Raw genomic sequence first — 14,072 nt, forward strand, 5'->3', positions numbered from 1 at the left:
GGGAAAGATCAAAATAAAACAAGACAAAACATGGTCTCTCCATTTCGAGGCAAGAAGCAAGATCCTCACTCTAATTTAATCTATTGCGTTGTCTTGTAAATTAAAGATTACCGTCCTCTTTAGATTTTTGTTTTAATTATATTTTTCTTTTTTCGATGTCCTCCAAACCCTCTCTGCTCTAACCTTTTTCTCACTGTATTGGCTTTCTTTGTTTTCTCTTCTAAAGGACAAGAAACAATAAACCAAATAAAAAGCACTCCTTCAATACGAGTGCTTTCTTTCTCTATCTATTCTGCGTCACCCATCTTCTGATTTTTCATATAGATCGAGCTTTTTCCATTTCATCTGGTAGGTTTTTTCATTTTTTCTACTTAACCTACTTTTTTTTATGGTGTGATCAGGGTAATTTGCTGTTGCTTCGGAAATTTATAAACTTTGAATTTTCCATGGTTTTATTTTAATTCTGCTTGCTTCTTGAATTTCTTTAACGGTTCTTGATTCCTTTAATTCAGCTTCTTGTTGTGTCAATCCAACCCAATACGGTATTGTTGATATTGTGGCTGATCTTGTCAGAAAAATTATTTCTTTTTTTCTTCCACGTTTTTATTCGTTGTCTTGTGTGAAAAGGTGCCGGTTTTGTTATTGAGGTTTCGTCTCTTTGTCTTTTGGGTGCTCAAATTTCCGGTACTTAATCAATTGGCAATGCTGCATTAGTGGGATTGGTACTACATAATAATTTAGTTGATAAAAGAGGTTTGAGTGGCGGTGCTTGTGATTTGGGTGGTGCTTACCTGTTCCACATGTTAATTCCTAAGGTTAGGGCATAGAAGCATGCTTAAGCTAATCTTTAGTTCCGAATTAGTCTCATTAATAGTTAAAGGATACTATTTCATAATATTGTTGCCTAATTGTAGAGTTTGTGTTAGAAACACTTGTGCTACCTTATGCTCTGATACTTTTGTTGATATGTTGTTGTGCTGAAACATATACAGATTACATCTTTTAACTACAACAAAAAGGTCCACAGAAAACATTCAACTGTGACTGAGGTGCATTATAGAGATAATGAGAACTTTGAAAGAAGGGATACTTATTGGTTTTAGATGCCTTTTGAGACAACATTTGGAAATTATTATATCAAACTAGGTTACAAGCGGTTTTGCAAAATTAGATCAAAACCATATTAAGAAGTATTATAAAGGGTTTACATGTAACTACAGTCAGCACCTGGCTATAGATTAAATATGCTATTTTAAATGTTTTCACTGGTTTGTTGGCATCATAAGGTGCAGGACAGCAAAAAGACCACTCTATAATGTTATGTATAGTTTCAATTTAGCAGTAGTATATAACTTTAACGACTTGTCCATTTTTTATTTCTAATGAGCATTTTATTGTTTTCTTGAACAGACCTGCCAAAATTAGTGCATGATTTGCTGCTCTATTGAGGAATTTATTTCATTTATTTAACTATATTAAGGTGGGAAACTCATAGATTCCTTCAATGCAAAGACAGAGAAATACAATTGGTTCAATGTCTGAAACGTTAGAATTTGATTGTGGATCTACATCAAATAATTCTACTGTGGATCAGCAGATTTGCTGGAATAATGTGCGGAATCCTGCAGAGAATCAAATGCCTGACTGTATTCTTTCTCCCAGTGATATGAACTCATCTTATGCGAATTCTAGAAATCATGAATGGCGAAATTTGAGTGGATGGAGTTTAGGAGAGCCAAGTTCCAGTAATACACCAAATGAGGTTGATAATAATGATCAAAATAGAGAACTTGGATGGTCATCAACCATAAATGCTGGTGCATTAGCTGGTCCAAGACTAGAAGAAAGGCACCTTGAACAAGGCAATGCTCTTTCACTAGACAATGGCAATACGGGTCCAATATATATGCACAGCCCCAATTCTCATTTGATGCCCCAGAGTATCAACTTAAATGCAGGTTTAGCGGACAGTGGCAGTGATAATAGTCAACATCTGGAATGCCCTAATTTACACAAGTCTAGTGGGTCAGTAAATGAGAGTATACCATCTAATGTTGGATCTGGTTCTTTTCCACTTCCTCCTGGAAATAGTGGCTTACTGGTAAAAGATAATGATGGTAGGTCAGGTTGTTCTCTCGAGACCCGACGTACATCTTGTAAAAGAAAGGCTGTTGAAGGAAATGCTGGACAATCTTCAGGTGCTGGAAGTTCTAGCTACAGTCAGCATACAGATGGTAATGCTTGGCTCCCCATTCCTACTCAGGATAATTCTGGGAGAAGTTCAAGCAGAAATATTTCCTCAGAACAGGTAAATGCAAGACTTGGACTGGGTATGGGGGATGAAGCATCTGAAAACGTCCCTGATTCAAACGTTGCAGGAACCTCAGAAAGCTTTCTCAGGAATTTCCGGTTGAGGATAAATCCTTCAAACCAACAGAATTCCATTCCTCCCACAGCATTCTCGACTGGCAGCATGATTAGGAACTCTGGTGTTTCTTCGTCCTCTCAAGTGTCACAAAGGTTTCATCCTGTTGATAATTCTTTGAACTTGAGGTCAGCGCCACCAATAAATGATACGATTCCTCATAGTCAGCCACTAGTAATTCATTTTCCTGCTTTGCCGAGGAATAGGCAATCATTTAGATGGAATGGTAGTTCTAGCTCAAGAAACATCCATTCATCAAACTCAGTTGTATGTGCCAACAGGGATCAGGAGGGTACAAGCTCAAGAAGTATGTCTAGAAATATTTTAGAACGCCCAGTCTTTGTACCTGCAAGTGATTTAAGAAATTCTGTTCTAACTCCAACTATTAGAGCTTCAAGCTCAAGTAGTGAAAGTTTAAGCATATCAGGAAATGTTGCTTCTTCATCACGGACTGGATCAAATCCAGCAACCAATCCCCCATCTGCCTCAACTTGGCCTTCTCATACTAATGCTCCCCATCATCCTTGGAGGTTATCTGAATATGTCCGTCGGTCCTTGTTTTCTCCTGGTTCTGATGCTAATGGAAGTCCAAGCAATAGTAATTCTTCCTTGCACTCAAGTCTTTCTACATCTGAATCGAGGATGTTATCATCTGGCACTGGAGCAAACCCAAGATCATCTTCATGGTTGGAGAGGCATGGAGATACTGACTTTGGAATTCCCTATTCACTACGTACTTTGGCTGTGGCAGGTGAAGGAAGTAGTAGACTTGTATCTGAGGTCTGTATTCAGTTGTCTTTTCTTACATTTCAATAATAGACAGTTTTCACTGCTAGGAAGAATGTTGCTTTAGTGATCATATTTAGTGTTTGGAGTATTTTATTTTCATTCATGAATAATTGTTCTCTTGTAAATGACAATTTTTTTTTTCATGGGGCAGCTCCGCAATGTTTTGGGCCTTATCCGTAGAGGTGGTGGGAGCATGCGAATTGAGGTTAGTTATTCAAAATTAATGGTGTATACTCACAAAAAATAGATTCAGTGTTAAGTTTTCTTTACCTTTCTGTGTCTAATTTACTAATGGTGTCATAATGGATTGGATTCAAAGCTGGTTCAATCCTGACACAGCTCCAATGCAAAAATATAACTACTTGTTCTGTTATTTAGCAGCAAGCATTGAGTTAAGATGGCTCTAACATGCCTACCAATGATTTTGATTTATTTGTAATTTTGATTGAACTTGGACTTGGAATCTGAAAGGTAATCTGTCCATGTATGTCAAACATAAGTATGAGCTGATGCAGCTTTGAAGTAAAAAGTGAAAGGATGCAAAATTTTGTACATCGTTATTTGTGTAATGTCTTGCCTACTTTTATAATAATGACTTGTATATTTCTTATAATATAATCAAAGATGAAAACTGGAATGCACCCAGATAACAAGTGGTCAGAGGGTATAAAAGAAAAGCTAAAATTTAAATACGCTTTGCAAAGGGTACTAGTTATCGAATCAAAAGTAAAATCTTCTATCGGAAAGTGTGACAGTGTAATCTGTGTGATTTTGAATGCACCTCCAACATGGTTTCCGGTTTCTATTTATTAATTCTTTCCAGCAATTCTCACAACAAAATGAAGTTCCAACTACTTTTCATTCAGCTGATATTTGACACTGCTGATAACTATTCTGAAATGTGCTCCAAGCAGAAAATTCTTTATTTTGTATGTGCATGTATTTGTGTGGAAAGGACTATGGACCCTAAGTAGCTAAAATACTCCTAAAGAAAGGCACACTAGTTAAATCTTCTAGCAACAGTCTATCACATCTGGGAGAGGGAAGCTACTTTTTAAGGTTACACTACAGTGGAGGCGGGGGTACTCCCCCTAACTAGCTAAAACACTTCTGAAGAAAGACAATAACAGTAACAATAACAACCAAGTCTCATCTCACTTGGTGCAGTCTACTACACTTCTGAAAAAAGACACATAATCATGAGAAAGATTTGAAATCCAATAATCATCTGGTTCTGTTCCCTTAATCATGGTCACATGGACACTCCAGCACTTAGCCGAGAAACCTCTAATTTTGTTTGCGAACACAGCACAAGGAGGTGAAGGGATATAACCTTCACCTGTTTTCTAGGCATTTACATTTTTGTAATATATTTTGGGTGGAAGTGATGTAGGGTTAGAGACCTAGGAGATCAAAAACACATCCAAAGCCCACAGAGGTCTGTCTCTTCTGGTTGGGAACTGGGGAAACTGGAAAAAAAGATTATGTTATTAATTGTATTAGAACATACCCTCTCCCCAAATACAACCGTTAAAAGCTTAGAATCCCTTATCCAGACAGTGCTAACCTGTAGAATAGCTCTAATGCTACCCATGGAAAGTAACTTGAACAGAAAAACTGAATGTTGGTACATGAGTTATGGTAGCATGAACATTATTAATTTACAAATAGACCAAACCAAACCCATATTTAACCATAGTTGACCACCTCTTTCCTGCATTAGAAAGATCAGAGTTATCTTCGACTCACTGGGTAGGGTCAGCTACTTAATAAAAGTGATGCCATAATGTTTTGTTGTGAATCATGTCGATAAATAAATCATTGACCTCTGAATCCTCAATGGTTCTGCCTATAGTTTTTCGTGGTCTCCCTCCACCTGTAGCCACTGGGGTTACAACCCATCTGATCTAATTCATGTTAGCCAAACATCTTTAGCTGTTCAAAATCACAATTTGGTTTTCTGCTTACTATTTCACTCAATGCATATTTATTCTAAGCTCTTAAATGCTGGTGTAAGACCTGTGTTTTCATTTTGTGACAGGATGTTATGATCCTTGATCAATCCTTTCTTTCTGGAATAGCTGATGTTCATGATCGGCACAGGGATATGCGACTTGATGTTGATAACATGTCTTACGAGGTAAAATTTCATTTCTGCATCTGGATGCAAATACACACGCACCTGCCATAATCAGTTTATCCCTTGCTTATATTTCAAGTTGGTGCTTCATTTTAGAGTATCTTAAGTTCTTAACGTAATTTTTATGACTGTAATAGGAGTTACTGGCTTTGGAAGAGCGCATTGGAAATGTGAGTACTGGATTGAGTGAGGAAACCATATTGAAACTCTTGAAACAGAAAAATTATTCGGTTGAAACAGGATCTCAGCTTGATGCAGAACCCTGCTGTGTTTGTCAGGTACGCCTGATTTGCTGACTTTGAAATATCCCCTAAATGCTTGTGCACACGGGTCTTACCACTTGATTATGTGTGCTGCAGGAGGACTATGGTGATGGAGACGATATTGGAACGCTTGATTGTGGCCATGATTACCACAGGGACTGCATCAAGCAGTGGCTAATGCACAAGAATCTGTGTCCCATTTGTAAGACAACGGGCTTGGCAACATGAGGTCTGCGACTTGGTCCTCAGGCAAAAATGATGACCATGAAGAAAAATGGCGCAATTTACCCAGGAAGTTCTGGTGCTTTTGTGCTTCGTCATACCTTGTTTTCTATCTGTAGTGTATTTTTGTTATTATTTCGTTTATTTATCTAAAGCCAACAATCTCCCGGTCTAGGTGGTGGATGGTTGATGTGGATCAAGGAGCAATTATTAACTCAGGTTGACAAAGCTTGGTTTACATTCATGAAAATTTTTTACGTAGCACATATCATTTTGGATTTATGCTGACAAGAATTATTGTTCAAACATCAGAATCGTAGGTACTGAATTTTACGTATTTGGGGTGCTCTCATGATTATACTGTGCTCCCGTATCAATCAATATTATAGGGCATGGTTACCTTAGCTTGCTTAGGTTTGTCGACATAATGCTCCTATTGCCACTATGTTTGGGTCAAAGGAAAGGGAAGAAGGGATTGACACTATGTTTGGTTCAAAAGAGTTGAGAGAAGAGAGTTCTTTATGGGGCGAAGGAAGAAAAGGTTGGAAAGGAGGCGGCCACATTGAAAAACTGTTGGGCAACCTTAGCTATTGCAATAGTGAAGTGTTCACTTTGTCAATATTACCTAATTTATATTAAATTTGTATGGACTAAATTAGACCTTGATTTGTAATAAACATTTTTAAATAAGTTACATTTACACCTCTTGAGATTTAATAAAATTTCATCAATTATATATACTTTTTCATTCTATGTTATTTTTTAATTTATTTAATAATAAAATAATATATGTTTTTCTTGATTACATAAATCATATAGAGTTATGTGAAAAAGGAGAATAAAGTAATGTTAAAAAAGAAAAGAGTATGAAGTTAAACTTTAAATTGTGTAAATGAAATTTGTCTTTTAAATTGATTAAGGTCTATATTAAGAGGACATTTCTAGCTTTTCACCCTTTTGAGAGTGCTGGAAGGCATGTTGCTTTGTGTATTAAAAGAATATTTATTTAAAATCCGTTGCTAAACCCGTTTTTAAATATATTCTCTCACTAAATTTTGTCTCTAAACTGAACTTTTCTAAAAGCGAATAAACAATTGAAGAAAAGGTAGAGATGATTTAAGTAGCGAAATTTATAATAAAACTTGTAACAAAATTTAACATGCAGACATACGTTATTCTCAACTTATGTTATAAGATACGTAATATGAACGAGTTATTATGGTTATTTTTATATATAAAAGAGATAAGAATAAATAAGTGCCTCTGTTAACAATAAAAAATAATTGGATTTACGACAATGGTCTAATTTGAATAAAATTTCTAATCAATGCTTATAAGATTTAAAAATAATTAGTAAAATAAATAAAATTCTTTCAATAAATTAAAATAACTCATGCTATTTGTAATTTTTTTAAATTTTTCTTATTTAACTTAAAGATATAAGTTATTTTAAAATTATGATACACATTTTATTTATTTTTTATATTAATTTTTCTCGTAGAAATATCTATCTAAAAACTTGCTCAAACTTATAGTGGGTGATAGTTTTATATTTATACGTTAGTTATATCTTAGTTTTAATTGTATTTAATTATTTCTTTGAGTTGAATGTAATTTTTTTTAATATTTTTTAAATTAACTAATTATTTTAATAATGTAAATTTTGTCTTATTATTGATTTTCTTACATAAATTTTTTAAATTATTATTTATATAATTTTTTTGACTATTTATATTAGAAATGATCAAAAAGAGATGGTAATCGCAAAAAAAATAAAAATAAAAAAATATTATATAAGAGAATATACAAAGAGAAATTTTTTGAAATCACATGCAAGAAGAGCAAATTGTATTATTTCTAGTCCACTAAAAATAGTCAATCCTTTTACAAAACTTATTAAAAAAGATATTTTATTTAATTAGATTTATGAAATTCGTTCTCTTTCTTATTTTTTTATCTCTAATTCAAATTGCTTCGATAATAAAATTCATCTAATCTTAAATTCAATTTTAAACCAAATTCAAGTTTAAAACTAATTTCATAAATTGTTTTTAAAGTTAGTTTTGAACTAGCCAAATCTAGTTTTATTCATAAATCGTTTCATATGTTCTCGTTGAACTGATGACAATGATAAATTCTTTTATTTTTGTACAAAATCCTAGTGTAGGGATTCAACCCATGGTAGTTAAAATCTCAATTTGAATTGTAAAATCTTACGATTTTAGAAGTTTTACCGATTTAAGTCATGGTAAAATCATGACTAAGTAAAATCTCATTTAAATTGTAAAATCCTGATAGATTTGTTCTTGGGCAAGTGTAACCATAAAAAAGTAATAAAATGTTTTCAATTTTTTTTTCTAAATTATCATCTCACAGAAATTATTTTTAAGTATAAAAAATACATTGATTCAATTGTTTAAATGCAAAATGAGAGTGATGAATTAAAAATAAGACTAAATGTTAGCAATTAATTAAAGAGGATGATAATGCAACATATGAGAGAAATTGAATAAAATGAGCTTAGGACTTATAGTTTCACCAATTACATTTTTTTATGTTCTGGTATTGCCAACCACTCATAGTAGTTCTATTAACACACAATAATCATACAATGTTAATATTTTTTTTCCTGAGCAATCACCCCTCAATGATCATATGAGGCAAATGGTCGAGAAAGCATAAAGACTTTGTAAATTTGTTAACTCAATAACAGTTGAAAGAGAGGAATTAAGTGTGATTAACCTAACTCTTTATCTCGTTTAATCCTATAGTTCTATTAATTACACATGTTACGATTACCTACGATGAAACAAATTATGAGATGTTACGATGAAACTAATTATGAGATGTTAAGGGTGATCTACTCTTAAAAGCCAAACATTAAAAGAAAAATAATAATGATATTAAAAGTAAAAATCACATAAAATATGCTATAAGATCCATTATAGCTCTAACTATAGATTTAGTTACTCATAATGAAATACACAACCAAAAATATAATAAACTAATTCATAAAACACTAGGAAAAATTCAAACAAGAGAAACACAAAAGAAAAAAGATGAAAAGAGTTTTCATATTCTAAGAAGTGCTCGATCGCTCGCTTTGGACTCTGAATGAGTTTGTTGTCTTTGCTAATAATCTCCAATAACTTTCAACGGTGAAGTAAGTCAGAACTAAGAAAAGGAAGACGTATGTCAAATGAAGTAAAAAAAGTGTCTCAAGTGTAGAATATAAGGATTTTTTATATAGATTGTGCCTGAGTTATGAGTTGTTTGAATTCTATCTTTTTGAATCAGTTTTATCACAATCATAATTTTAACTTTAGAATCTTAAATGAAAACTGCTTCAAATCTTCATATCTAAATATTTATCTAAATTTAAATTTTAAATTCAAAATTCAAATTCACATAGCATGTCTAAAGACTAAAATTATCTAATTTTTATATAAAATATTTTCATAATATATTGATAATAACTTTCTGTTAAACTGTATCTATTAATAGCATAATTAGTATATATATATATAATAAGATTTAAATATATCAAAATATAAAATTATTAGAATTTTAAGATTTCACTTTGATTCTGAAAATTCCTTGAAAAGCCTATTTTGTTGAACCCTAATGTAGTTGACGCCTTTTTGGTATCTCTTTTTTATCAAATCCAGTTTGCCGCTAGAAGCTTTGAGCTCTAACTTTGTTGTCAACATTTCAATAGTCCTCCCACTATTTGCAGCATGGTCTGCAACTAAACCCAGTAGTGTGCCACTGCTTTGTGTGTTCAAGTGTAGTGCTGCTATTTTTGCATCTTTTCTGTTCGGGTCTTTTTTTTACTCATGCCGATGCATGACATTCTTATGAATTATGATATGTGAATGCTACTTTGTTAGAGTGCTTTAACTGACTTTAAATGTTGTTTTTTCCTAATTTATGCTATTTACATGCATATAATGTATAGTATGAATTTATATGCATATATATGAAATTTGAAAAATCTTACGATTCCATATTTTCATTTATGATTTTCACTCCCCTTTAACAGTTTAAAGTAAAATCTCGATTTTAGCTACCTTGATTCAATCAACAATAAATATGAAGTGTTAGGATTATGATTTGTAAATTTTTTATTTTCTGAAGTTTTGATCATGGTATGGAGTTTCTTTTCATATGTTTTTGCCTCCTTTCCTTGTTGAAGACACTTTTTATGCAGCGCAAAAACAACTTATAGTTTCCTTACATTACTGAAGAATCAGAAGAACTTATATCTCCTATTAACATTGAAGCTCTGTTGGTCAAAACAGCAAATACTTTCTTTTTTTGTTGTACTTTATCCACACTGGACGTTGGCATTCTTTAATTTGGTTCAGGCTCAATGTTTTATCTCAGTAGAATCAATCACAAATTGCGCCTGCCTCCTTCTCGTCTTGCTTTTCCCATTCATGAAGCTATACACGTTGAGCTTGATAAACTATTCTTAGACAAGGTTTTCTGTTATTGCCATTTTCAGTTTTCTTTGTTACCCTTATAGTATAATTTATTTGACTTAATTTGCTTAGCTTCATTTTGGGTGTCTGTAATCATGTCAGGTCATAGCAAACATGGGCCTTTGCTTTTCTGTTCATGATATCATATCCATTGAGGGTGGATTTGTCTTCCTTGGTGACAGGGCTCTAACTTATACAGTATGAATTCATGGGTGATTTTGAACGTTTACTCTTACATTGGATGGGAGTTGATAAATAGTTTTTGCTTCTCTTAGCTGGATATTTTAACTTTATAAGGAGAAAAATTGCCCAACCAAAATTTGATCCTTAAATTATGATTTATGGGCAAAATTGTTGATATGCTATTGTGTCGTATTGAGTTATTTTCAGTATCGTGGAACCTGCAAAATTATTGTACTTTCTTAGGCCTCCACATTTACAATTTTATGATGTATGAGATGGGCTGTGTGACTGATTATGTTTCGTCCATTTGTGGGGGAGATTATTAAGGCAAGACTTCTTTCATCTGATGCTGATGGCTTACCTTGCATGTCTTCGACTTTCAGCTAGTCCCTTGATTGTTATTTTCACTTGACATGCATAATTTAGTTCGTTATAGTTCTTTGTTTTGTGGTGTGTTATTATTGGATAAGAATCATATTTAGTGCATACTTATATATCATATATTTGTTAAATCTTACATGCAGCATAATACTTCAAAGATTTTCTTTTGGTCAGGAAAAAAATTAGCAGGGGAAATTACGATTGTTTTTATAGTACAATATGGTTACTTGAAAGTTGTTTGTGGGAATTGATACATTCCTGATACTATTGACAAAAATATCTGTCATTATCTGGATTAGATATGTAGGTTTAGCAATATATATATAACAGTGAAAAGTCAATATTACACTCTTCCCTGATGTCTTTGCTGTTTCTTTTCTTTTTTTTCTTCTTAATGTGTTAGATTATGAGGATTCTGAACTTAATTAGGATCAATGTTAATTTAATTAAAGCTCATTCTATTGCAACAAGAATAATGTAAGACAACAATGTGGTTTTGCACGTTGAATTGCTATCAAAGCTAGTCTTGCATGGTGTGACAGTTAAAGCAACTACAATTTGCATCATGCGACAACACCATCCATTGCCTGCATCCTCTCAAAACTTAAAACCAATTGTCAAATGTTGATTTTTTTCAAGATAGCCTCTGCTTAATAATGCTGAATATGTGATTGGCAGTAACCCTTGGATTCTTTAAAGATATTTATGTTCCTGCACATCATCTGCCCAACCCAAACCACTTTGTGGCTGAGCCAGTAAATAGGTGATGTTTCCACTGTCAAGTTTTACTTTTGGGATGACCTCTAACTTAATGTATTGTATAATTATGTTCATCATCATGCTTATTTGCGGTTAAAAATTACAGCAAGAAAGGCATATGGTTGTGGGATTTTAACGGGCAATCATATGCTATTGATGATACTGATGTAGTTAGTCTCCTTTGCCATTTTTGTTAACTGAATCTTTGGAAAACAAAGAATATGCTAAATTTCAGTTACCATTTTGGCAGATTAAATACCGAGTTCAAAATGTGAGTTATCCATCAATTCCAGTTGAACAACCAAAAGAATCAAAGCCATTTGCCCCTATATTGGTTATTGTAAGTATTTTGATACTCACCGTACCGTGGTTCATGCATTTATGTGGATACTTCAAAGTTTTAAGTTTAAACACAAAAAATTGAGAAATTAAATTATTTTGAAATTGGGTGCTAGGAGTGTGCATATATAATTATGATTTTTGTTTAATTAGATGGATTCCACAGTTTCACATATAACAACGGATTGTTATTACTATGCATTGTTTATTTTGGCCCTTGATTCATAATTAACTATGAATTGTTCGTGTCTTCCTTGCACACGGTTCTACTTTCTTTTCTGTGTGTTACCTTGGGGAGGTGCAAACATCATGTGTTGGAGGGAATGTGTCTTGGTGGAGGATCGAATGAATAAACCCGTACATAAATATCATACCCAAATCTTATACACTTCTTTTCACATTGTTTCGTTTATTATCCCCATGTTTCTACGTCTTACCTTCGCCTCTCCTACTTTAGTTTTGTCTGATGTAATCATCCACATATTAATGCGAATACTTTTTATTATGCATCACGTATCTCTTGATTATGGATTAAATTCCCATCATTCGCAAGAGACAAGCCGGTGCCCTTCACATTGAATTAAAGTAATCTATTTGAATTTCTTGACGTATACAAAATGTTTTGGTAAGATAGTTGCATCGCATATTGATGGAATAATGATTTATTATGACGTCTATTTTACAGGGATCGTTAGATCACGATGGTCTGGGCCCTGTTTCTTGGTGGTTTGCCGAAGAGGTTGAAGAGGACGAGTAAAGGATTCAAAAGATGGTGAAATTTCTGTCTAGTGACAATTTCTAGTGTATATGAATTAGCGTAATGTGGATTCATTTCAACGATACTTATAGCTTTCTTGTTGAAATATGGTTTAGTATAATTTTAATGAGTTTCCAAATACACATTTCATTCTTAGATTTCAGTCTTGGGCATAAAAGAAATTGTTCTTGGTACGATATGAGAAATTAGTAGTATGCTTGCGACTCAACATCATTGAATATGCTCTTGTTCAATTCCTTTGCTTTGTCAAGTATCTAATGGAATCATCAAGTATCAAATCGCAAAATGTTGTAAAATGAGGAATTTAAGTATCAATTCGCAGGGTTTAATTACAAGGGAATTTAATAGATACAATCTTCGTCTGTAGAATGACGTAAAACGAGGAAACCTAGCAAGTAATAACATACTTTTAAATTCATTTCAAGTATTTTTACTATTTTGTTCAATTCAAGTAGGATTTCCATATGATGATAGTCTTATTTTTTATTGAGTGAATTTTATATTATATTTAGTACATTTTATACGATAATGCGTTGAAAAAAATGTTAGATAATGTATATAACTTTCCGTAAAAATGTTAGGAATATACTGTTTAAAATATATCGTATAATTGGTTTAGTTTTAAAAAGTTATAAGACTAAATTGATTACTTTTTGAAATTTGCTTTAACTTTTAAAAATAATAATTAGTCACTTAATATAATTGAGCACCCTAAAATAATCAGTCAAAATATAAATTTGTTAAATATAATTTTTCTTTTACCAAACAAATTTTGGTATATAGTGCAAGTTTGCTAGTACATTAAAATAAAGCAAACGTGTGTTTCAATTTCTAACAAGACATTGGACAACATTGATTTAATCGGATATAAGATACAAGGAATTTGGAACTAAACACACTAATAATAGGTCCTTGATAGAAGCACCATAAGAAAGTCACTAAAAAAATGAAAATTCATTGTGTTCACGTATCTTTGGACAAATGGCACTTTGAAGCAACAATATACTTAATATAGCTAATTATAATCACTTTTACACTTAACATATTTTGATTAATGAGTCATGAGTCACTCAATAAAATTGATTACTTTAAAGAAGTTACTTTAAATGAAATAATTTACCAGATATAAACATCCATATATTAAGCTCTATTTGATATAATAGGTTATTTAATATGATTAATCCTAAAAAAAACACTCGAAATGTCAAAATCTATTAAGCATAAAACAAATTTAGCTTCGAATGAGCCAAATGCTTCAAACGACTAAGATTTAGTTTTGGTAATTTTTTTAAAAGAAATTTAAAGAGAA

At 32.4% G+C, this 14,072-nt stretch overlaps 1 protein-coding gene and 1 pseudogene across 7 annotated transcripts; both read left to right on the plus strand.

Annotated features, from left to right (window-relative positions):
• LOC113864445 (probable E3 ubiquitin-protein ligase RHG1A) lies at positions 1 to 6,576 on the plus strand. 7 transcript variants are annotated; one of them, XR_003504844.1, is made up of 8 exons: positions 43 to 348; positions 1,411 to 3,205; positions 3,366 to 3,419; positions 5,256 to 5,354; positions 5,492 to 5,632; positions 5,714 to 5,918; positions 6,015 to 6,058; positions 6,152 to 6,568. XR_003504844.1 is itself a non-coding variant. In XM_027498159.1 (6 exons), the coding sequence occupies exons 2-6, from the start codon at positions 1,505 to 1,507 to the stop codon at positions 5,843 to 5,845; spliced, it is 2,127 nt and encodes a 708-aa protein (XP_027353960.1). In that variant the 5' UTR covers positions 1 to 49; positions 1,411 to 1,504; the 3' UTR covers positions 5,846 to 6,574. The 7 variants fall into 7 exon arrangements, 6 of the variants coding, with proteins under 6 accessions (XP_027353960.1, XP_027353958.1, XP_027353959.1 ...); XM_027498159.1 differs by having other exon boundaries at positions 1 to 49; positions 5,714 to 6,574; XM_027498157.1 differs by having other exon boundaries at positions 21 to 348; positions 5,714 to 6,576.
• A 3,412-nt stretch (positions 6,577 to 9,988) lies between these two features.
• Positions 9,989 to 12,785, plus strand: LOC113864448 (annotated as a pseudogene).
• The last annotated feature ends 1,287 nt before the right edge of the window (positions 12,786 to 14,072 follow it).

Source organism: Abrus precatorius, unplaced genomic scaffold (assembly GCF_003935025.1).
Source record: "Abrus precatorius isolate BTA unplaced genomic scaffold, Abrus_2018 Scaffold4, whole genome shotgun sequence".
NCBI classification, from domain to species: Eukaryota; Viridiplantae; Streptophyta; class Magnoliopsida; order Fabales; family Fabaceae; genus Abrus; species Abrus precatorius.